The 25,607-nt window shown below is 36.3% G+C and overlaps 3 protein-coding genes across 19 annotated transcripts in view; 1 reads left to right on the top strand and 2 right to left on the bottom strand.

Annotated features, from left to right (window-relative positions):
* The window catches only part of SYCP2 (synaptonemal complex protein 2), a 123,050-nt gene extending 119,396 nt beyond the window's left edge, over nucleotides 1–3,654 (bottom strand). For 8 of the 11 annotated variants that reach the window (XR_008915427.1, XR_458499.3, XR_458500.3 and 5 more), the window contains exons 1-2: nucleotides 2,893–3,042; nucleotides 1,268–1,314 (exon numbers count right to left, since the gene is read on the bottom strand). Coding sequence is in view for 8 of the 11 variants with exons in the window: in XM_007475629.3 (XP_007475691.2) it covers nucleotides 1,268–1,291 (24 nt within the window). In the remaining 3 variants the exon portion in view is untranslated. The other 3 variants (XM_007475626.3, XM_007475625.3, XM_007475627.3) reach the window with 3 other exon arrangements.
* On the top strand, nucleotides 2,403–22,411 carry FAM217B (family with sequence similarity 217 member B). Of its 7 annotated transcripts, none has more exons than XM_007475640.2 (4): nucleotides 2,403–2,756; nucleotides 15,457–15,568; nucleotides 15,657–15,742; nucleotides 17,516–22,411. In XM_007475640.2, exons 3-4 carry the CDS (start codon nucleotides 15,717–15,719, stop codon nucleotides 18,720–18,722), a joined length of 1,233 nt encoding a protein of 410 aa, XP_007475702.1. In that variant the 5' UTR covers nucleotides 2,403–2,756; nucleotides 15,457–15,568; nucleotides 15,657–15,716; the 3' UTR covers nucleotides 18,723–22,411. The 7 variants fall into 7 exon arrangements, with proteins under 7 accessions (XP_007475702.1, XP_007475700.1, XP_056668872.1 ...); XM_007475638.3 differs by lacking the exon at nucleotides 2,403–2,756 and adding an exon at nucleotides 13,137–14,055; XM_056812894.1 differs by lacking the exon at nucleotides 2,403–2,756 and adding an exon at nucleotides 13,192–14,050 and having other exon boundaries at nucleotides 17,519–22,411.
* Nucleotides 8,989–12,424, bottom strand: PPP1R3D (protein phosphatase 1 regulatory subunit 3D). The gene has a single exon (XM_007475637.3). It carries the CDS (start codon nucleotides 12,422–12,424, stop codon nucleotides 11,522–11,524), a length of 903 nt encoding a protein of 300 aa, XP_007475699.1. The 3' UTR covers nucleotides 8,989–11,521.
* Nucleotides 22,412–25,607: the final 3,196 nt, after the last annotated feature.

Raw genomic sequence — 25,607 nt, 5'->3', positions numbered from 1 at the left:
AGGATCTATTAGTCCTGATTAAAGTTTTTTTTCCCTAAAGTTGCCAAGCCAATTTTATATTGAAACTAAACAATTTAAGACAAAACTAAAAATAAAATCTGGTTTGGGGGAATGAAGTGATATTAATTAAGGCAATAAAACTATGACCATAGTAAAAATTTGGTTATTTTTATTTTATCAAGTTTTACTTGCCATCCATATTATCCTCATGAGGTTTTTTTTTTTTTAATCTTTATCTTCTGTTATAGTATCAGTTCTAAAAGAGAAGAGCAACAAAGGCTATGCAATAAGGGTTTCAGTGACTTGCCTAGGGTCTCACAGATAAGAAGTATCTGAGGTCTGATTTGAGGCCAGGACCTCTTCTCTCTGGGCCTGGCTATCTATCCACTTAGCTACCTAGCTTCCCCAGATGAGATTTTAAATATTAAATGAAGTGGAAAACATCATTCCATAAGGATCTCTCAGCCATTATACTAATAGATTTAACTAAAAGACTAATAATATGTAAAATTTACGTAGAAGAATTTGCTATCCTTGACATTAAATTTAGGCCCAGTGTAAGCAACTAGAATTTTCAAAACTACAAACTAATCACAATTGTTGATGTATTAAAGAACTGCACACAGCATTTAGAAACAAATAAAAAAACACCAAAGGCCAAACCAGAAAAATGTAATATAAACTAACTAAAATCATAGAAGAGGAAAGATTAATTAGAATAAATGGCAAAGAGGGGAAAAATTCTGATGGGAAATTATGTGGAAGAACTGAAAAACTCTTGGGATACTTTATATTTTAAAATTCATTTTAATGTAAAATGTTGCTAAGCAACAATAATTGACTGCTATGTTTTTTAATTGAGCATTTTTAATTAAGAACAATCTTTAGCTATGTCTTATCAATTGAAGAAATTTCATTAATTTCAAATATATGGAAATGTGTCATTTGAAAAAACCTGAAGCACAAGAATCCAAATTTGTGGCAACATGTCTGTACTAAAAATTAAAGAGTGATTTTTGTTTTTACATTTTAAAAGACTAATAGAGAGTAATTTCTAAACAGGAAACTATAAACTGATTTAATATAATTTTTAGTAACATCACAAAGTAAAGCAAAGTACTTGAAAATATTTAAATGTTATAATTTTAATCCCTGATAATAAATTATACAAATCTGTCTTCATTGCAAGTATGTAAATATGAAATATTCTAAATATAATTTAAATATTAAACATAACATAATCTCAGTATAACCTATAACAACATACCTGAAGTTCAGGTCTTACTGGCATTTTGGCAACTCCGTTTAACTAAACTGTATAAAAATATTTGAAAGAAAATATAAATACAAATATTTTCATATCTATTCTAAATACTTACGGTTTATATAACATTTTCAAATCTGATATACACTACTCAATGGTTCATATAAAAAACAAAAACATTATTGTACTTTTCTTAAAAATTAATTTCATTCTTAATATTCATATTAATTTGAATGGAGTAATATAAGAATTTTAAAGAAAGGGGACTTGGAGATTATTTGAATCTCTTATTTTATATTTTGGAAAACTAAGGTCAGAGAGATAAAGTGAATTGTATAATGTCACACAACTATCTTGACTAAAATCAGTTTCCTGACTCCTCCCCTGGTACTACTCTCACTATATTAAGCTATATTACTTTTTTTTTTATTATAAGGATTCTACTTTGGAGGCAAGGATCACAGTTCTTTCACCTCCACTGTTCAAACTAATGATATAAGATATAAAACTGCATTAGTAATAAATATATTGAAAGAGGAGTAGACAAAATGGGCTAAACGTTAAGGAAGATGGAAATGTTAAGATAAAAAAAAAAAGCGCTTTTTTACAAGCAAATTAACCAAAAAAGGGTAGCAACTGAGTTCCTGGTACCCAACATCCATTAAAGGTCACATTTTCTCAACTATGTAGAAGAAATTATGCAGCAGAGAAGATGTAATAAAAATACTTAACTTTTTTTGGCCATTACTATTCTTTGTTGAAGTGGATAACAAATTTACTGTTAAGAGCTGCAATGTAAAGGTCTTAAAGTTTATAGTCAATTGTTAAACTTTGCGGTTTTTTCAAAACCCTATTTATCTCAATTTAGGCATCCCTCTCTGAGGGAGGCAAAACTGTGCCATCATTGTTAGGAAAATGTGGTCTTGGTGTCATGTAGAATCTTGGATTTGGTGTCAAAAGACCTGGGTTTGAATCCTGCCAAACTTTATACTTAAGTTAACTCTGTGACCTTGGGTAAATTCACCTTCATCTCTCTAGGCCTGAGTTTTCTTATCTGTAAAACGAGGAGGATTGTTCAGGTTGTAAGGCCCCTTCTATGATCCTAAGATTCTCCTCCAGAAACGGGACCGAAAACGCAGTTATTCCGAAGATCCCCTCAGTTGGCAATCACCTCATGATGGCCGGATAGGCCTTCACCCCACCCCAGCCTGCCTCCAACACTTGGCTTAGGGAACCAGAAAGTAAGGTACAGGCGTCTCCCCACGGGGCCCAAACATGATCCTTCTAACTCGAGTTTTAAAGTGCCACCGGGGGGACTGACGCTGCCACAGGAAGGTCCCTACTGGCCCCTCTGTCCAGCGGAGCGACCGGCACCTCCCACCCCGGCCATCCCTAGAGAGGAGCGGAGGCGTGGAGAAGAAAAGGTTCCCACCACGGAGGCATGCATAAGCCTTGAAAATGAAGGAGCCAGTACTGAAGTGCTCCATCTCAGGTAAGGGAGTCCCCACGGGCCCCGGGCCCGCCCACATCCCCGGTCTCACAGCAGGGCCAAGCTCCCGCTTCCTCCTCCCCCACGGGACCGTTAGATCAGCTTCGGCGGTTAGGGGAGCAGGCCTCTGTCTGCCCACCCCCAATGCGGAGATTTTCGGTCAACGTGGTGGACCCTCAGACCCCGGCAGTTGTTAGGGAGGTGAGAAGCGGATCCGCCAAATGGCCGCTCTCAGAAACGTCGTCCAGTCTAGGCTGCAGCCCCCCGGCGCGTCCCCAGTTCTCGTCTCTCCCACGTTACCTGAGGTGGCGGCTTCACGCCTGACAGAAAGGCGCGAAACGCCTCCTCCAATCACCTTCGTCTTCGGCTAGGCTCCTCCCGCCTCCCGCTTGCCTCTCTCTGAGTCGCGATGCCCCTCCCCTCCCCGGGGGACCTCTGGGTGGAGCGGGAGGGAAGCAACCCCCCCCCCCCCTCCACCCCTCCCCGTCCCCCTCCTCCCTGGAGTGGAGGATCTAGGTCAGCTCTCTTTCCATTTCAGGAACTCTCCTACTCCTTCTCAGCCATCCAACCCCCAACCCCCACCCCACTCCTCCCGTGCCTATGCATGCTGTTCACTTCACGGAGCTTCCAGGCTCCCCGGGCACCCAGGTTGGGCCCGTGGGGGCTGCGCCTTCGCCCGCCGCCCTGGTTTAGAACCCGTAGTGCCAGCGCTCTCTGCCGCCTCCGTGCGGGGTCTGCAGCGGCCACCTGCCCACCTGACTTGGCGCGGACGGGAAGGACGCTCGGGCGAAGCCCCAGGAGAGCTTCCTGTCTGTTCCAATCGGGTCTGGGCTCCTTAGCATTTGTGGGAAACCCGGCCAGCTAGCGTCCAGTTTCCTTCTTTGGGACTTAAAAGAAGGGGGAGGGCGGCACTAGCTAACCCCGCCCAGCCCAGATCCGTGGCGATTCTGTACGAATTTAACGGAGCCAGCCACTTACTAAGACTTTCCCTTAGATGCCACCAAAATAAATGTGATATCTAGGACACAGCCGACCAAACAAACGTAAGAACCAAAGATGATGCGAGAAGCCATCAAATAATTTGTAGACTCCGAGCCCTAACTCTGGTCAACCGGCACCGCCCCCATCCCTGCTCCCATACCAAACCTTTGATGCCTCTCCTCTGATAACTGATCCCCTTCACTGGGTTGAGGCACATTTGATGCTCAGGGATCCTTTCTTTGCCCTTCACCTTCTCATCCCTCTGACATTCTTTTCCGTGCCCTTCCACAAATCCTTCTTACAAATACTCTGCCCTTCAATGATGGAGACCTTTCATGAAAATCAGTAGAAAAATGCTGTTTTCTAACAGGGCAACAAAATTGTGATTAGTCTGTAATTGAGAAAGTTCTAGCTGTTCAGACTGGACCTTTAATGTCTTGGATGGCAAATTTTTCCATGTTAATTTTACATATGGTTAGTGTTGTTGCTGAGAGAAGTTCCTTGAATGATGATGCTTTTACCTTCCTTTAATTTTTAAAACCTCATGAGAGAGCCATATAGAGAGCTAGTAAACTTTGAAGAAATCAAAATATTTCATTTTTTCTGTGGTCATAATCATGGTTTTATTTGGCTTAATCAATATAACTTTCATTGATCCCCAGCTGTTATGGCTAGAGAATTTATAGGTGTTACCCCTAGCTTTGCTACATGACCCATCCTCTTTGCAAATGCTACATATCTTGGGTGAGATTTATTTTTAAAATAAATTATGATTTATTTAAATTTTCATGTTTTAATTTTACATCACTTCCACTACCCCATTCTATTCTCCTCCCTTACAATAAAGAAGGGGGAGGGGGGATGGAGAAAAATAATTCTGCAAAGCCATACAACATACTGAAAAACTCTGCAGTTATATGTAGTGTTCCACATCTTTACTTCATCCCTGGAAAGGAACAGGGAGAAGTGTCTTCTTATATCTCTTTCTTAGGGACATCTTGATCATTGTAATTTTGCAGAGTTCTGTGCCAATTGCTTTGTTGTTCTTCCCATTTTTATTATTGCAATCAGTGTATTTTGTTTTCCTGACTCTGCTTACTTTACTTTGCATCAGTTTATTGTGTCTTCTTATGCTTCTCTGTATTTGTTTATATTCATCACTTTTTCCAGAATAGTAATATTCATTATGTTAATATAGAACAATTTCTTTAGCTATTACCTAATACATGAGCATCTCCTTTGTGTTCAGGGCTTTGCTATTACAAAAAAAAAAGGAAAAGGAAAAATATTGCTATAAATATTTGGTGTAAGATAGCCTTAATTTTTGTCATTAACCTTATAAAAATCTCTTTAAAACCATTTATATCATTTCACAATTCTTCCAAGAACACATTAATCTGAACACCTAAAACATCTTTTAGACTCAGGAAAGCCATAGTAATATTTTATAGATTTCTTCTATTCATCAATCTCTTGTTTTTTTTTTCCCCCAGTCATCTTCTTTTGTGAATATTTAGTGGTATTACATGATTTACAACCATATAGCATCACCAAGAGAATAATGACTTTTAAAATGAAGTCTTTTTATGGGAATAAAGCACTGTACAAATTTCTAAATGATATAGACCACTATCCTATTAGGTTGGGTTCACCTCATCCATCTGCAGCATCTAAGATTTATATATTAATTCAATAAACTATATTTGTAATCTGGGTAATTGGAGTTTTCATCCATTTGTTTTTTCTACTATGTTTTGCTAGGCTGAACTTTTTGAAGGCAGAATGGATTACTGAGGAGGCCCTCCAGTGTTCAGGGGCTTTAAGAAATCAATATAGTCATCAAAGTAGGAGCATCCCAAGAACTTTATCTATGAGGGGAAAATATTAAGGAGCCAGTAGATGTCACTATTGCCTAAGAACTTTGCTGTCTGAAAACAAGGACAGTAAGATTCAGAAGCTTTAAAAAGTTGCCCCTCTAGCACTTTTAATGCACTAAACTCAGTACTTCTCAAATTTAAAGTTGTATTGATATAATTTGTTAGAACAGTTAACATCATGTAGAAGTAATTAATGCTATTTTCTACTTGTGTGAAGTTGGCCAAGACATTTTATTTGCACCAGTTTCTTCAGCTGCAAAATTCCTTCCTATAGCTATTTCAGCAAAAGCTTTATACTTCTAGAGAAATAGCTATAGGAAGGAAATCTCAAAGACTAAATTTGCCTTTAAAAAAGTAGTTCCCCTTTTAACAAAGACTTTTAATCTTAAGTCCACTAGCTTAAACAATATTTTGATAACTGTATTTCAATGTAACTGGTTCCTTTTGTAGTATTTTGTATGTGATTTTACACATTTAAAATATTATTTTGATAAGTATTCTAAAGGGTCTCACCATCCTGCCAAAGGAGTTTCTAATAGGAAAAAGATTAAAAAATCTCTGCCTTAAATAGAATCTTCTTACCTAATTCTGCCCTCCCATTACCAAATAGAAATGCCATTTGGTTTTTAGATTCCAACTCAAATGCTTCCTTCAGCTTCCCTTGAGACCCTAAATAGATAGCTTTCCTCACATAGCACTTATCTTTCTTTTTGCATGCATGTATTGTAATTATTTGCATACAAGTTTTCCCCAGAGTTTTAGTTTTCTTTTAGTTTAGCTTTCACAAAACTGTATTAAGACTTTTCGGAAGGGGCAGCTAGGTGGCTCAGTGGATTGAGCCAGGCCTAGAGATAGAAGGTCCTGGTTCAATTCTGGATTCAGACACTTCCTAGCTTGTGACCCTAGACAAGTCCCTTAACACTAATTGCCTGGCCCTTAATTGCTCTTCTCTCTTGGATCTGTTACTGAGTAGATTTAAAAAACAAAACCAAAAAAAAAAACTCTTGGGACATACTGAATTTAATCCCCAATATTATATGTTACAAGTGATTTATTCCTTAGTTCTCTGCACTTCTCAATAAGTTTTTATGAATTTAATCTTTGGACTAAATTTCCTTTTAATAAGGAATTACTTAGATGGACAAGTTGTGGTTATAAAAGTACTTAGTAGTCTTCTAATTTGGCAAAAGTAAAGTGGGCAGTATACATGACAAAGTACTAATTTTGAAAGCCTGAAAACAGAGTAGTAAAGGTATTTCATAATGATTTATAAATAATTCTGGAAACACAAAGGCAACTTACATAGTAAGTGTAAACCTAGTAAAGTTACTATAGTACGTATAAATACTTTTTTCCCCTTTTTAAATAAAAGCTGGCCAAAAGAATCAAGGGAGCCCAATTCTTTCTATAGCAAACTTTTTGGTGCCAGAGAGTTTTCCTTGTGATGGTTTGGTTGTTGTAGAAAATGAATTGTAACTAGATTTTAGAAGTACTGTCAATATAGATTATCCATTGAGACATGAAAATAGTATTTGCTTTTTCCACAGTTAGAATTGGTGATATAGTATGAGGAAGGAGAAAAAAAAACCCTTGATTTCCATGGAGTCAAGAAAATTGAATGTAGTCTAGTCTTAATTCTGCCAATAATTAGCAGGATACCCTAAGGGAAAAAGTCAATTTATGTTTCTAGGACTGTGTAAAAATGAATGAATTGGATTAAATATCTAGTCCCTTAAAGTGGCTAAGTGACACAGTGGAAAAAGTGCAGGGCTGGGAGTCAGGAAGATCTGAGTTCATATAAGGTCACAGTTACTAGCTGTATGACCCTAGACAAGTCACCTAACCCTGTTTGCCTCAGTATTTCCTCTGTATAATGAAGTAGAGAAAGAAATGTCAAACTATTCCAATATCACTACCAAGAAAACCCCAAATGTGGTCCTAAAGAATTGGACTAATTAACTAAACAACAATGACAAATCCCTTAAAATTCAAACATTTTTATATTTCTATAATTAATAAACATGGGCTATAATAAATTTTATGAACCCATTTAATAGTATAATTTCAGTTATTAGGCTAAGATATCTAAAATACTTCAGTAAACACTAACCCTTTATACATACACTAAAAGTACTACTAATATGTAATAAAAACTTCAAACTCATTCAGATTTTTAAGTCATTCATTATCAATCCAAAAGGTGTAGCCAATAGATCAATGAGAAAATGATTCAATAACATAACTCAGTACCTGAGAACTTTACTCTTTGCTCCCAGACCAGTTATGGCATACCTTTTGGAGACAGAGAGCCGTGCCCCTCCCACACACAGAGTGGGGTGGGGAGCCCCTACTTCCCCCTTACCCCACATAGGAGAGGGAGAAAGGATTCCCATTGGGATGCTGGGTGTAGGGGGATGTGGAAAAAATATCCTCAGGTGCAGTGGAGAGGGGAAGGGGAGCAGCTCCACCTGAATCCCTCTGCCTTTCTAGTAATAAACTCTGGGCTGGGGGGAGAGTGCTCTACATGCCATCTTTGACACCTGTGCCATAGGCTCGCCATCACTGCCCTAGACAGACCTTCTCTTAGTGATTTAATTTCAATAATGATTCAGTAATTAAAACTTGTGTTTTCCCCCAATATTTTACTTCTAAATAAAAATGATTTCTAAATTAAATATTTATGAGTATTTCCCCAAAAACTAATTATAAATAATATTTATATATTATACTATATTTTTTAGAAAAAATGGGTCATTGGCACTTAAGTATTAGAAGTACCAAAAGAATTTTATCTAAATACATTAAAATAATTTCCTCAGCCACTTTATACTATATATTACACATGTAAGAGTAATTTAATTTTTATAATTTAAATATATTTTCATTTGCAATGAAATTGAAGATCTAATGAATTTTGGGATAATGAAAATACTTGTTTCAAGATTAATTCCATATGTTCTGATAAGTATGAAATTTTTCAGAGCTAAGTCAGAGAGAAGACAAAATGAGATTTTCATTTTTACATATGGCTTGTTTGTAATTTTATAAGGATAAATGTAAAATTGTTTTTTGAGTCCATAACCATCATCCATACTATGACAAATAATACAATGTAAATGAAAAGACTTTAGTACTTAATACTCTTTTGAAAAATTAGCATGATTACTTTAATTAAAAAATCTTCCTTTATACCTTATTATACTACTAGTTATAAGGAAAGAAGCTACTGAAATTTGTTATAAAATCAATACATTGTTACTAAAATAGAATAAGCATTTTAAGGGAGAAAAATTCCTTTGGGAAATAATTTAAACTAAAGATAGAAGAAGGTGGCAAAGAAAACACATCAAGTACTGCAAGAAATAACAACCAACTTATGCATATTCTAAAACTTTTAATAAGTGAAAAAATGGGTGCAAAGATAAAAAACAATGACCATATTAAAAATGATCTAAGAGAAAGCCCACTAATTATACAATCCAATATTATATTTAAACAACACAGTTGATGCTTTGTATTGATTTATGTTCTAATATCTGTGGATTTATTACCACCAGTGTTTTTACTATTGGTGAATATGACTTTTAATTTAATAAAAGAACTTTAGGTTTTCCATAGCTTCCCTACTGATTAGCCCTATTAGATCTTTTGATTGTTCATGGATTCTATGTTTTAAAACTTCCAAATGATGATGATTTAAAGACACCTTGAGCTTATCTCATCAAACCCTATAGATGCACTATGTAAGTAAGGTATTTCCTATCTTCTCCAAATGTAGAACTCTTTATGACAGTGAGAATTTTACACATTCTTTGTTATCCTCTAGCTACACTCCAAAAAATTTAGCATCCAATTACTGATAAATATTAAAAAAAATCTCCCAACCACTGACTTGTACCCCCCTCATCTGGCAGAAGATAAATGCCCAGAAGCCAGGGCCAAGGAGGCCTTTGGCTTAGTTGGGCCCTAAAACAGGAAATGCAACTGAGCCTGTATATCTCTTGCATGACAATGTAGTGCATGATTTTTAAGAACCAGCTCAATTTTCATATAAGTTAAATGGAAATTGGGTGATCTAAGATTAAGAAGTTACTGAAATAACTTTTGCTGTTCTCTTAGATTCTTAAACACATATAAGCAAAACAAAGTAGATTAAAATACAAAAACAAATCCCAACTAATATTCAGAAACTTAAATGCACTAGCTTATAGCTAGACCCAAAGTGAAAGCACAGTGTTGGCTGTTTTGTAATAACAAAAATCATATAAAGTCCATAATATTTTCCATGTGAAATCTTAGTGAATATGTTGGTATTTAATCTACTATATTAGCTATCAGAGCTACCACTCAGCACCATAAGAAATCATCATTGTTCCAATGAGTTCTTATATAATTGTGGTAAGTTTTTAGTAAATACTGTCCTATCCATGTTATCCTCTGCTTAGAGGGAAGAAGATAGATTAAAAAAATTTTTTTAATTACAAAATTACAGAAAACTAAAAAATTATCTGGAATTTAGAATTCTCTGTTTTCTGAAGGCACCAGTTACAGCTAAATTACAGGTATCTGATATTGCTGGACATAGTTTAAAAAATTAAAAAGGTACAACTGTCTGTTGATTTATTATTACCAGTGTTTTTAATATTGGTGAATGTCTTTTAACTTGATCTGACATCTAAACTCTGAAAGATGACTAATATAATCTCCGTATTTGAACAAATATAAGAAATAATTTTATCTTCATAAATTAAATAGCAAAAGTCTCTTTCATTTGAAACTATATGCTGGATTTAGGAATAACTAAAGACAATAATTTAAGGCAAGATTTCTTAAAATGTTCAAGTGGTTTCAAATCTAGAGTAATGTAATGAGACATACATATCAATGCAGACAATTATTAGGCTTCTATAATGGAAATAGTTTAGGTAGGAAAGCCAATGTAGGAATATTTGGCAGATGTGATTGTATGTATCATGCCCATGTGCAATATAGACCTCCATGAATAGGGAACCACAACACATGAATGGTTATGTGCTTTGGTTTACATTTCTGTACTATTAATAGTCCTCCACTTGTATGGAGATGTAAACCATGGATTGACAAATAAACTTGATCTCCTATTTGATTGGAGTCATGTCTGGAATATTATGAGGTATCAAAATGTTCTTCATACTCAGAAAGTTGTACATTTTGTTTATGGCTGACACAACACAACCAACACTACTCACTCTTTTTAAGCTTATTAAAATCTAAATGTTTCTATTCTTAGGAAGTCACTTATCTAAAGGAAAACACAGTAAGATCAACAAATGCTAACACTGCCTGAGACTTAGATCACATGCAAAAATCAAGAGTCCTTCCTACAAATCTATAAGAGAAATGACCTTTCCAAAAATATCTGGTAAAATCTCTGCCAGAATGCCAGAATGGTACAAACATTCAGAAATAGATACACAATAGGAATCGGTCTCCCAAACTAAAAACTTAAGTTAGTTTGCTAGAACACATACACATGCTTTAAAACTTTCCTGGACCAAGTCTGTTTTTAGCTTTAGGATAAAGGAACCTCTGCTGAAAGTAGGCCTGGTAGACAGACAACACCACTCCATTCCAATAACTAAATGGTTTAGATTTTTAGATGAGTATGGGATGAAGTCCAGGATGAGAAAAGGACAAACGTTATTATGGTCCTATCTTCATTTTTATATTAAAATTTTCTTGACATTTCTGCTATGATAGCTCCTATGTAAAAGAGGCCCTTTTGAATATTGACTTATGCAGAATAATGTGCTAGAAATGTTCCAGGATGTTCACAAGATAGACAAAAACTTCATGGCTTTTATAGAACCCCTACATTTCTCTTCCTGAAAGCAAGCTTCACCCCCATCAAAAATTTGCCTTGACCCTAACTCAAATAAAGTGGATCCAGCTCTCCTCACATTCCTGGGGCATTTTGAGAGGATGGGTCTGGCATCTGAGACTGTAGTTTTGGCCTTCATTGTTATCCCAGTACTCATCTCCCCCAACTCGGTATCGAATCGCGAACTGGACCTCAGAATTGAGCCCCAGAAGGTAGGGGGGTACAGGGAAGCAGAAAGTGAACACATCTGAATCCCCAGCACTACTGCGCCAGCGGGTTCCCACTTCCTGCTGGGTCCGCCAGCTATTGTAGGTGTAACGCACAGTCACCTGCTTCTCAAAGGCCACGTTAAGCACCCGGATCGTGCCGCTTAAGCCAAGGTCTGAGCTAGTCACCCGCTCCAGGCTGACCCGCTGGTTTTGCAACCGGGTAGAGAAGTCGCTGCAGTCTACTGGCTGTGGAAAGTCCGGCACGAGGCACTGGAGGGTGAATTCCAGGTCCTGGCTACTGCAGCAGAGGTCGGAGTTGATGGACAGCCTCGAGAGGACGTGCAGCGGGATCGATGGGTCTTCTCCGGCGTTGAAGACCTTTACTTGGGTCAGCTCCAAACCCAACGCATCTGCAAATCGCACCCGGTTCTGTCGACTACAGCCAGGTCGGCACTGGGACCCCGCAGTCCCTGACACCTTTTTCCTGCGCTCGGGAGAGCTTGGGAGAGAACGGGCCCTGCGGTGAATAATGGGCCTCAAACAAGGGTCGCAGCTCGAGGGGCCAGACTGCTGTTGGTGGCCCTGCGGCCCTGGAGCCGAGAAGGGTTTGCTTGGCCTCGGTTCCTGAGACATCCCCCTATCCAAGTCCGTGAGGCTGCTGACGCTCCTCGGGGCAGTCCGGGATAGGGACTGACGCAAACAAGGAGAGGGGGCCATGACAAGAGAACCCGGTCCTTTAGACATGCCCGGGAGTTGCTGGAGAGATTGAGATGAGAGACCTAGAGTCCAAGGCCCTCTTCTCTCCCTACCTCTCTCCTGAACACCCAGTCTCCGGCAGCTTCCAGCACGTCTGTCTGGCAGTACCTTTACAGAAGCCCGAACAAGAACCAGAGCTGTCACAATACCGTTGCACAGTGCAGCTAGAGCTGAAGCCACTGGGGACTCCCTTTTGTCCGGGGACCTTCTTCTATCTCCCGCTTCCACTAGCGCCCAGAGTTCTTTCCGTTTGCTGCAATTAAAAAGATGTTTCAAAAAGGAATTATTTTACTTCCCCCTTCAGTATCCGTAACTAGTAGGAGCCGCCACTGGGGTTGGAGGGTTGGTGGATGTCTTCCCCCTCCTCCTAAATTGAAAAGGGGGCGGGGGGAAGGTTACTGGAAGGGTAAATTCCCTGCCCCACCCACCAGCCCCACATCAGCTGGGAAGCATTCACATTTGCAATTTGAGAAGGTGCTTCGTAGGAGTCGAGCCCCTGCCCCACCCCTTCTGTGACGCCAGACTCGCTTACCGGAATCCCCAATTCCACAAGCCTCAAGTTGGGTCAAAAAACTAAAAGGTTGTCCTTGCCAACCACCCTCTGAATTTTTTCTCTTCCTTCAAGACTTTTGACAACCGTCTTCAGACACTCCCTCCGCAGCGTGCCGCAGTGGTACCTCCCCCCAATTTTTTTTTTCCTGGTTTCCTTCTCCCGCAGCAGCAGCAGCAGCAGCAGCAGCTCAGCTGGGCCACAGCAGTTACTGTTGCAAGCTGCCGGGAGGAAGGCTGCTAGCTAGAAGGGAAGTAAGACTGGCTGCTTAGTCACGTATTACTGTGCTTGCGAAAAGAAGCTGTAATCAATCTATGTCAGTCTGTCTGGGCGGTGTAAATATTCAGTACGCATTTAATATGTAAATACACATACATGTGCTTCTATATATTTGCACAAGTAAAACTAAAAAGATGATTGAATTACTGCTTTATATTCCTGGGGTTTTCGTTTTTAGATAGTCAACCTTTGGGGAATTGTGACATTTCACTTGATGGCGGAAGCTCATTTTAAGAAGGAGCTTCTATGGTCTCATTGGCTATATTAACTGAAGGATGAACCACTTCTACCTGACAGCAGGAGAAACCCTGCGTAAGGTGAAGCGTCATTTCTGCACATCACCCATAATGCTTTGCTGGCCTAAATGACTGACGAATGGGGGAGTGGGGGTGGAAATACTGATTCTATTTTTCTGTCATTCCTGGATGGTGACAGGAAGACATGGTTTAATATTATGTGATGAATAATGCAACCGACTTTAGTCAAACAGTGGAGCATGGGAAGCAATTTAGCAACTAGAATTAGTTGGGTGTTTTTTTAAACCACGTGAGAAGAACGATATGTGTATGTTTAGTGCGTCTGGCATTTTTCTTATTTCACCTTCCAACTTAAATGTGCAAAGAGCTGGAGCCTTTGGCTTTAAAGCAAAAGTGATATGAAAAAGGAGGGGCAAGCATTCTCTCTTTGGAGCAGTTATGGGACCGGGCATGAAAGACTGCCCCTTATTTCTGCCCAGAGGGACACAGAAAAAGGAAAACCAGACTTATGAAACACGCCAGAGAATGGTAACGTAAGGAAATCTATTTTTCTTCTTCTTTAAGTTAGTAAAAATCTTTTATTCCTAGCAAATTGTTGATTGTGATTCATTGTAATGATAGTTAAATTATATTCACATTTGTTTATATCAACTATATGTGTGTGCATGTATGTATATCTGTGTGTGCATGCATATATTTGTGTATACCCACATATACCTTGAGGTAGGAAACAATTTGTAAGACATGCGGAAGTACTAAGAAATTAACCCCAAACAGATGAGGCAGTTTTCATGGACATGTCTTGACTTAATAGACATTACATGACCCACTGGTCATGTGTTTGTGGCTCCAGGGTTTCATAATGAGGTTTAACTTTAATTTGTTGATTTACATATAATACAATCATATGATATTTGTGTCCCAAGCCCCCAAAAGATAATGGGCCACTCTTTTGATGAGAATTTTTAAGATGTTTTCATTAAAGAAATTATATGATCTTTATTTAAATTATCATTTGTCTTTCCTAGAGAACTTTTTCCTTCCAGAAATAATGTTTTCCCTTTTAATTTGAATGCAACTCAAGGAAATTTTCATTAATTGACTTTGAAGGAGACTTCCTTTGGTTTTGTATAGTCTACTTTAAGGCCTTGGGTTTCTTTTGGCCAAAGTAATTTAAAAAGTATCATTTTAACAGTCATCAATGATAAAAACAACTTTTACTTTACTTTTTCATGTAGGGATATGTGAAAGAATGAGAAAATCTTTTACAGAGTGTTTACTTATGTATTAAGCATTATTTTAAGGGCTGAGAATACAAATACAAAAGCAATGGCTATCCTTGCTCTCTAGGAGCTTACATTCTAATTTTTTGAGGGAGACAACACACATAAGAGAATAGTGTCCAAACTGAATCATTTTGGTCTGCAAAGTTAAGGTAAGTGGAGTTGTAGGGGAGGAAGTTAATACTTTTCCAAGAAATGTAGCAGAATTGATTATTTGATTTTTCCAGAACTGGAAAGGGAGGCATAATGGGGAATAACTTTTTGAACTGATAGCCTCAGATTAGTAAGGTAGGCAGTGAAGCGGTTGAGAAACTAGAACAAAGTGAACCTTAGCTTTGTCATTTCAGTTATAGTGGTCAAGATGAGTTAGTCACCAAAATATATTTGATTTATTACCCCAATTTACTATCACCAAAATAATGTGTTCATACCTATGTATGTATAAATGCCATAGAGATATAATTTATAGCAATGATAGCATCATAATCATATAATTTGTAGACATGATTATTGGGTAAAAATGTTTGTAAATTTCTAGCTCTCTCTGAAGAGTATGGTAAATATTAGAGCAACCACCTAGTACTGATGCTAGGTTCATTAGCCAGAAATAACAGTAATTATAACTTAAAAGAGCTATTCTGTTATTTCTAGTTCTAACAGTGGAACATCTTTTCCAAATATAAAAGGAATAAAGAAACCATTTCCTCAGCTGACACCATCTTCGAATAGATTGAGTAAGAATATCTCCAGCACTACAGAAAAGGTAATGTTTGTACAAAGAACTTGCTCAGATTTCATGCTCAGTTTTTACATTTTCACAATGATTTTTACTGCATATGCCTGTTTCACAGACATCGCATAGCAACCTAGATGATGTTCAGTCACGGATTTTTTACAAGAAAGGGAATAGGATGAATGAGTCTTCTCAGAAAAACAGGTAAAGTATTTTTTGTACAATTCCATTATTTGACAGATTTGTTCCTAATATATTGTACATATGCACAGAAAGTAGTTCCTATTTCTAAAATTGTTATTTGTGAATTAAGCATATTTTTTCTACACTTGTGTTGTTAAGAGTCCTAGTCGTAGAGTCATAGGATCAATCTCCTGAACTCTTGACTCCAAATTTTGTTCCTTTTCTACAATATCATACTCATAGATATGCTAATGTCCAAATTCTAGGGCTTTCAGCAGATTGTCTTATATAACTTTGCCTTTCAGCAAATCATTTAATCATTCTTATTTTCCTTAATTTTAACAATTCAGTGAGGTGCCTTTAAGATACTATGCTCAACAGAGACAAAAATGAATCAGTCCCCGCCTTCAAGGAACAGGGGAACTTTATTTTACTTGGGGGATATAATATTTACACAGATAGGTAAATGTAAATTGAAGGATAAGAGCAAAGAAAAGAGAGGAAGAAGAAAGCAAAGGGGGTTAGGAAAAGACATGTTAGGTTTTCCCTTTATTATAGAGGAAATTCCTCTTTAGGGAAGATTTAAACAAAATGACCTCTAGTGTCCCTTTCAGTATAAGTCTTTGTTACTATGATCATCATAATTTTAGATTTTATTTTTGAAATGTTACATTTTTTGAATAGAGAATATTGTACATTATATAATTATAATCCATGTCTAGAAAAGTTCCTTAACATCATGTTTACCTTACATTCTCCATTATTACATAACTATCAAAAGTCAAGTTGTAAGCTATTCAATAGATGCATTTTGAACTACCAGAATTCTCATTATAGGATTTAAGGATCCCAGGTACTTAAGAATTAAGCCTTATATAAATTTTGATGTAGCTTGTGATCCTGTGGACAAATATACCAAAAAAGGCAACCCCCCCCCAACCCTTACAACAATGAATATTACTAATAGTACTTGAAGTGTTCATTGAATCCATTTTATTCATTAAACTTTTAAAGTGTAGTCCTGTCCTTATATATTCCATTCACTGGCAGTTTGGCTGCTTCTTGTGAGACACTGATTTTCCATTCAGTTAACACAATTTTTTTGATTATATCTTTAAATTGAAAGCATTCTCAGAAAATATATCTTAATAGGGATTTAGGGGATTTGTGTTTTTGCTGCATTTTAAATATAAAGAATTTTTAGTAGCTCACAATCACCATAGCTTTCATTGATTATTAAGTTCTATGAGACATGCTCTTTGCATATTATTTACATTTAAATTAAAGAAGGGCATGCAAACTAAAGCTTTGGATTTTACTTATTAATGTTATTAAGCACTGTTTATCACAAACACAACAGAATTAGGGTTTTGATTGCAATTTTTCCAAATGTTTATAAAGCACGCAGACATTCTCTAAAATGATAATGAAAACATTTAGGGAAATGCAGTAATTGAAGCTGGTCTCCTTGCTTTCTCTGTACACATAGTTGCAATGAAATCGAATTACTATAATCATTTTGGTTACTTCTTTTTGGAGGAGAATACTTCTTTTATATAAGAAGAGGTAAATGTGATAGTCTTCCATCAATACATGGGAAATTTATTTATTTTGGAATACTATATCCTTTCTGCAAAGGAGTTTAGGAGGACCTTAACTTTTCTAATAATGTATAACAATTTAAAAGTAAAACCAAAGATTTCTTATTTTGTTTTTACTTCTAATAACAGTCAAATGAGTTTTGTCTTTGTATGATATATTCCAAGAATGATGGCTGCTTTTTTTCCCCCACAGCAGTATGAATGTTGGCCCACCTCCGAATAGAGCAAAGGGTTCAAAGAAGAGGGATCCCTTAGAAAAGAAGACAAGTAAATCTCAGTTACCCCTCATTCCTTTCCAGTTGAAAAACAGTATTATAGATATCTCCCAAAGGACTGAGGATGAACTTAAAGCAAGTAGTTATATGGAAGGAGAACCTAAAAGGAATATTCCAGGATCTGTCGCAGAAGCTTTTCCTCTTGGTTCCAGATTTCCAGAGCCCTCAGCAGGCGAATTATTTCTTGACTTTCAATCCTTGAATATTATTAAAGAAAATGCTGATGAGGACAGTGCAAGTGATCTTTCTGATTCTGAACGAATTCCTATTCCACCTTCTCCCTTTACACCACCAGAACTTAATCTTAGGGCTGAAGAAATTGATCCGGTTTGTTTTGATCCTCATACTGATCAAGGTTCTGAGCAAGCTGAATATTACTATCCTGACTTCCTTCCACCCCCTTTTAACTCTTGGGATTTAAATAATATGATTTCAATGACAAGCTCAGAGTGCAAAAATGAGCCCCTCCCACAGACAATAGAGTCCCTTGGGAAGTATATTGATAGACTTGTTCAACTAGAGTGGCTCCAAATGCAAACTGTACAAAATGAAAAGATAAAACTAGTCAAAGCAAGACCTCAGACTGCTCCTGGTACCTTGTGGACTGCAAAGAGCCCTGGGAAAAGCAAGCTATTTCCTAATACTTTCTCTAGCAAGGTGTTAACCCATCCTGAAGGGTTTACAAAGTTTCCCCCTGGCCAGCCAGTTCATCTTCGAAAGAGAGAAGTTCATTGCGAAGAAGCTCACCCATCGTATTATGTTTTCCAGAGTTCTCCTAAAACTGTTGATGCAGTTAGTAGCAGGTCTTGTCCCCCAAAGCAAAACTATGAAATGAGAATGAAGGAAAAGAAGAAGAAATCAAATGAAGGTGCCAAGCAGCAACTTGTGGATTTGCCAAGCAGTGACAGTAGTTCTAAGCTTCAGGCTAGTGGTAACATTAGAATTCCCAAACAGCCACAGATTCTTCTTTCTCCAGTTGAGCATCTTAAGCCCCTCAAAGCACCCATACGTCCAAATCCTAAGAGAAATGGAAATGCAAATAACTATGGACCTGCCAATAAAGCCACAGCAGGGAGAGAGCTCAAAACAAATGGAGGGAAGCAAGCTTCCTATGTATTCAAATAATTTTATTTCAAATAGATAACAATTAAATTATAAAGATTATCTAGATAGCTACATATTAATATGCCTTCTCATTAACAAGAATGAGACTTAAAGTCTTATTAAATGGGAACATCTATAGGAAATTTGTTTACTTGACATTTCAGTGGCTTGTATTTTTTTCCTCTTAAGGCAACAGCATTATTTCAGAAGAGAAGTGTCTTTTAATGAACTTTTTTTTTCTATATTAATCATCTTAGGCTGATAATGAGAATCCTTTAGGTAAAAATAAACTCACTTGAGAAGATACGGTAAGTGCCATTTTGAATAAGCAAGACCGAATGCTTTTTCCTGGAGAAGAGCCAACTAAGTTTCCGGAATAGCCAGCCAGTCCAGATTTAACTATGCAGAATGGATAGAGTGTTATTCTCTCTCCTGATTTCCCTTGCACATAAGTAATACACTATTTAAAATGGTGTTGGATTATAGAAGTTAGATAGTAAAGACTTTTCTTTGCATTCCTTCTCTCTCACTTGCCTTTGCATTAGTTGTATAAGCAATAGGGTCAGCTTCATTTCACGCTCTAAGAGAGCACTTCAATTTGTCCTCAGGGTTATGGAATATGGAGTTTCTATTTTGAGCTAAGTCATTTATCACTAAATTGCTTTCTCTTAAGAGTCTATGGATTCTGGTGTTTCAGTACTTTTCCTTTAACAGTCCAACATGGGAAGCAAATATGTTAAACTTAGGACTGTTTGAAAGATCCTGTTTTGAGAACTTGAAAACTTGGTTTAAAATAAAACCAGTTCCTAAATGTACATATTTCACAAAACTTTTTTTTTCTAGCTATAAATTGTTTAAATATGGTTTCACTTTGGTAGAGAGTTGGGATGAAACAGATGGTATACCAGAAATTTCTGGGAAGTCAGATTGTCTTTGAAGGAGACAGCATGAGGAAAAAACTTTTAGGATTTGAAATTGCTGTGCCAGTGGTGCAATGAATCAACATGAAACCACATTGAATGTGGAAGACATTAAAAGTCCAGCAGCTGGATTCTGCTGAACTTCCTCAGTTTAATTTATTAAATACAAGCACAGTAGCACAACTATATTTGGGGGGAAAGGAAGAGGAGGACAGCTGAAGGAGTGGGTGGGCTAGGGGAACTGGCTGTGAGTGAAGCTTCTGAATCTACTCCTGGCACCTTCCCTCCCCACTCCAGCTCTTCCCATGGAGCACTCAGATTGTCCTGCCTGTTCCTGTGTAAATTGTGAATAATAACATTTATACTCCAGTTGTGTAATTCAGCTTATTGTTAATTTTCATATGCTTCAAAATGTTTGGTTGTTTGCTCTTTGAAAAATAGTGTAATTTTGTGACTATTTCTATTTCAGTAATTTAAATGGTTAATCTATTTTTATCATATTTTTCTTCTTATCTTATAACTGTCAAGGTTGTGATAAAAGTTGATTGAAAACTTGCATTGTGAAAGTCAAATACAAAGACTTACATTTGATGCTTTCTGAGCCTTTCTTGAGGTCTAAATGTCATTTAAATAGTTGCATAAATGACAAATGGAAATTTCAAAGGACCACATATATTTATAATAAAAATAATGTGCTAATAGTAAATTTTAAGAGTACTTTTAAAAATGATTTAACCATCCTAAAATGTATTTTGAGGATTTGTTTTTTAATTCAAGTACCTTCTCAGGTTCTTCCTCTTAAAATCTTTATTCTCCCTAGAGAATAGTGGTTAAAGTTCTAGTTAGAGAAGCTCTTTTCATCGAATGATTCCTGTATCTCTTTTGTCCAAAAAAGAAAAAAATAACATTGTATATATGCTACTAAGTCTTACTTCAAAATTCATAAACCCCAAACATACTGTGGTAGCTTTTGCACTCACAGAATATGCATAATATGTGAAAAAACATTGCATGAATTGTGTACCTTTAATACCATTCACATGTAGCATTCCCTATGCAAATGTGCAATTTTATGCCAAGCATCTTTCTCTGTTATTGCTGCCTATTGATGTGCCCCATCTATGTACATTTCAGTAGCCTAAAAACAGTTTTCTGTACATAAAATTGTAACTTTTAGGCCTATAACTTCTCATGTTTTTGCTTAGTTTTTGAAGTGTTATTTTATGTTCTTTGCTAGAGGCATATGATACCTTACTGTGTGTATCATAACTATAAAATCTTAGCAACTTTGCTATGGGGAAGGCTCCTTGCAATGAAACTGGATGACTAAAATTGCATTTGCCACCTATCTTGTTAGTGAAGGATTTGGGTGGTAGTTTTAAGTGCCTGGATTAGTTTGAGAGCAGATACTTACCTTATCTTTACTCAATCTATGCACTTGAACTGCAATCCATCAGTGACTAAAAATCTGCTCCTCTGCAAAAACCTCTTTGTTTATAAATCAGCTTACTTAATTGAGAGATGTCACTTAAAAAAAGAAATGTGTAGTGGAGAGGGGACAGAATATATTAATATAGCAAGACAACATTTTTTTTAATTCAGAAAGAGTAAATTATACTTATTTCAGCTTTTGACCCCCTCAGATTGCTTTAATTTTCTACAACATTTTGATATACTAAAATCTCCTGATGAGATTTTTTTTTCTTTTTCTCTCTTTTTTTCCCCTGAGGTTGGTAAAGGAACTGGATGGAACAATTAGGTGTGTTTATTCTGACACATGCATCATATTGTGTTAGAACCCCCAAGTGAGTTAAGATCCTTCCTGTGTATATGAACATTCCTGGGAAGCACAATAGTTAATTCTCCTATTTCATCAGAAAAACATTTAGTGCCCTGGATCTGTTTCTTCCATTGCACTTCAAGAAATAACTCACATTTTCAGGGAATAGTTTTTGCAATTGTAGGAACTGGCCTGAAGTCACATAGACTGTCCAAATTGCTGCACAACATGAGAAACAAGCTTAGGTTAATGAAAACTGTAATTGCCCAAGAGTAAGTTATAAAAGATACCAATGATGAGCTAGCATTTATTTGGAAGCATTCTCTTTATTGATGAATTAAACTTAGACCTGAAAAATGAAAAAAAAAAAGCCAGTGTCTAACAACTCAGTACAGTACAGTAATAGGGATAGCTGAAATTTGAAGTCAAAGAAACTATATTCAATTGCCTTTTAAGAAGTTCAAAGAGATTAAATTCTGAACTCCAAGTTAACAGGCTTAAGCAAACTTTCATACAATAAGATGATTGCACTATCACTAGAGATCTACCCAAAGTCTGCTATGAAAATGTATTCTGGAGGGTTTGGAGCTCCAAAAACAAACTGAGAATGACATATTAAGTGAACAAATGTGAAACTTAGTAGTATAATGGCCAATGGAAAGATGTCATTGACTATATAATAGCTTGGGGAAAGAAAATTTATGATAGTTCTTGGGCTGGTTAAGTTAAAGTTGCAAGAAAGACACAAGAATGTCCAAAGATGGCAATTTTCCTTACTATTATTAATGTCTCTTCTTTATAAACCTATTAACTCTGAAGTTATATGTATATAACTATTAGAGGTACATTCCTAGAAAATAACAGAGAAGCAGAGCTTATTAAGGAATATTTGTACAGAACACTACCCAACAGCATGAAAACACTTAGCATGCTTTGATTATTTGCTGTTATAATTGTTGTATGCTTGCCTTCACATATGAGAGCGAATAAAATAAACAGAATATATGTGATTCTTTGTGCCTCTGCTTTTAAATAAATAGCATAAAATCATGTTTATCCAAGGTATTTTTTCAGTTTTACACAATATTTCAGTCACTCTTTTCATTATGTTACTTTGTTCTAGCTGGCAATAATATCTGAGAAAATTATTTGGCATCTAAAATTCTAATTTCATGAAGTTTCTTTAAAATTAAAAAACATATATATTATATTGAGATCTTTTTTATTACCTAACCTTCATAATATGTTCCTCCCACACCTCATCTTAGAGAATTCTTCATGAGAAAGAATAAAAAAATTGTAAAAATCAGTCCAGCAAGATCCATTGTCAACTGAGTATGATAGTATATGTAGACATACTCTCCACCACCCAAAAGAAGGGAAAATAGTTGCATTTTCTTCTCTCTTTGAGCCAAGAATGATCATTATGATTATAAAGTAATCATTCTAATTATTTATTGTAGTTCTTTCTATTTACATTATTACTGTCGTGTATATATAATTTTCTGGTTCTGATTTATTGATTCATATAAATTTTCCTATGCCTATGTGTTTCTCTGTATTCATATTCAGCATTTCTTTTGTAGTAGTAATATTCCATTATACATGAACCATAATTTGTTCAGCTGTTCCACAAATTATAAGCTCCTGTTTTATTTCCAATTATTTGCTACTACCAAGAGGGCTTCTATAAATATTTCAGTATATTTGAGATTTTTTGTTCTGCCTTTCACATCCTTGGAGCATATGCCTAGCAATGATCAAAGAATTTGGCATTCTAGTCATTTTCTTAGCATAATTAATGGAATTTCTTCATTGTACTTCCAAAAACTATATTTACTTTTACTATATTTTTACTGTATTATTTACTATTACTTTACTATATTATTTAATCAATGTATATTTTTTCCCTTAAAGGAAGGAGGGAATATCTCTTCCTACAGTCCTTCTCTGATGTTTCATCATGTATGGAAGACACTCACCCCAGATTATCAGACTGTGCCAGCAAAGACAAGCTTTTGGAGGGTCCTTCTAAGGTAGAAAGGCTTTAGGCATGACCCCAGTAACTGCTGGCATTACATAATGCTTTGAGTTTTATAGAATGTTTCATATATGTTTTCTCACTAGATCCTCAGAAAAGCCCTGCTATTATTATCCCCATTTTACAGATGAAGAAACTGAGACAAATAGTGGTTAAGTGACTTACTCAGGGCCACACAGCTAGTAAATGTCTGAGGCAAGATTCTTCCCCACAACTTCCTGACTCCCAAGTCCAGCCTACTATCAACTGTGCTAAGATGGTAAATGTTGGACTGTCTCCTCAATTGAGAAACAGAACCAGTAAGTACAGAAAAGAGCATCACCAGAAAGCTGATCAACCTCCAATTACTTTTTTTTAGGATGGCAGGGAGTGCCTCTTAAACAACATGCTGTGTGGAAGATTTGTACTCTGTGTGGGAGAGCAAAGAATCTCACTAAAATTAGATCTTTGAAAGTTCCAGAAAAATAACAAAATAATGAAGTTGTGTGAGAGAGAGAATAATCTGTGATTACATTGCAGTACTTTTATCAAGGAACATTACAACCTCTCCAAAGCTTTGTTTTAGCCAGCTTCTTGAAACTTAAAGGTGCTTTGTACCCAGTACACAGCTAATATGTATCAGATAGAATTTGGTTCTTGCTTCTAGAGCATGCCACTTATCTGTCTATCAATCCCATCTCTGTCCATCTGTCTAATCTACAACTCTTATTTCGTTGGTGTAGGAAACTTCAGGTGAGTAGTCCCTCTCCTGTAATGCAGATGAAGAAAGATTCTGTCTCTTGGCAGTTTTAGAAAACACCTTAGAACACATAGAGATTAAATAAATTGTCCAAGCTCTTCCCCCAATCTTAAACAGAACCAATATGCTTAAGAGAATTTGAACTCCAGTCTTTCTAGTAACAAGCTGACTATTAAGCCATGCTGCTTTTCTTTATAGGCACGTCAGGAAATACATGTTTGAAAGTGTATTATCTTCTTTAAAATTGTCACTTGAGGAGTTTCTTTCAAGTATGTGTCTTGAGCTACCCTTTTCCAAGCTCTTTTTGACTTTCAAAGCCTGAATTATATTCCTTCAAACATTCATGATAATGGCAAATCTTTATCCTATGAGGACAGATTTGATTTTTGGAATGAGGAAGACATTAAAGAGCCAAGTCTGGATGGTAGATTATGAAGTTGAGCTTTAAAAGAAGAGTGAATTTGATGAAACAACATGCCACAATTTTCGAGATGAAGCTAAATACTCCTCAGGGAGAAAATCATATCTTTGCAGTCATGCAAAGTACATACAAAGTAAAACAAGAAAAGGTTAAAATTACCAAATTAAAATGAACAAAATTAAATCTAAAATTAGCTCAAAATAAGAGATATTAAAATTAGAGAGGAGTAGATGATTTGGAAACCAAAAAACCCACAGAATGTTAAATAAAATTAAAAACTAATTCTTTAAAATACTGATGAAAAGAGAGCAGAAAATAAAATAGCATTCGAGCAAGGTAAATATACTGTGAAATCAGGAGAAATAAAAAAGAATAAAAAATGTGAATGATTATTTTGTAGTTACTTTCTCTTCTTTTTTGATGTTGCTATTTTTCATCCACAAGGTGGCGACTACTACTTCATATTTCAAAGAGCACTAGTTTATAGCTAGAAATTGATATAGATATAGCAATAACTTCTATATGTAGATCTATACCCAATAAAACACAAAGATATTAATTGGAATGAGATAGAAATACAAAGGAATGTCCATGTTTTGGAATGAGATGCTACCATTTCTCATCCATTTTACAGGTGTTTACTAACACATTCTTGCCTTTTCCTCAATGATTTTCAACAACTGTCCACAAGTCTATACTTTGACCATTCCCATTGTCCATTCTTAAACATTTTAGCACCCATGATGATGACTCTTTGAAATCTTTGACTTAGAGTTTTCTCCACCTCAAGTTCAACCACTTCTATTTTTAGTTCATTTCATGTGTTCTCCAGTCCAGCCACATTTGTAGTTCTTGGTCACTTAGAATAGGTCTCACTTCCAAATTATATAATAGAGTCATCTGTCTGATTACACTTTTGTGCCTCTCCCACTCCCTCATTTTTTCAGACCTGACCCTAGATCTCATCATCTCTCTTATTTTCCTATTCCATCTTCCCATCCCAAG

Source organism: Monodelphis domestica, chromosome 1, assembly GCF_027887165.1.
Source record: "Monodelphis domestica isolate mMonDom1 chromosome 1, mMonDom1.pri, whole genome shotgun sequence".
Lineage (NCBI taxonomy): Eukaryota > Metazoa > Chordata > Mammalia > Didelphimorphia > Didelphidae > Monodelphis > Monodelphis domestica.
Note: the sequence above shows the minus strand (reverse complement) of the source record. Positions and strands in the feature narration are given on the sequence as shown.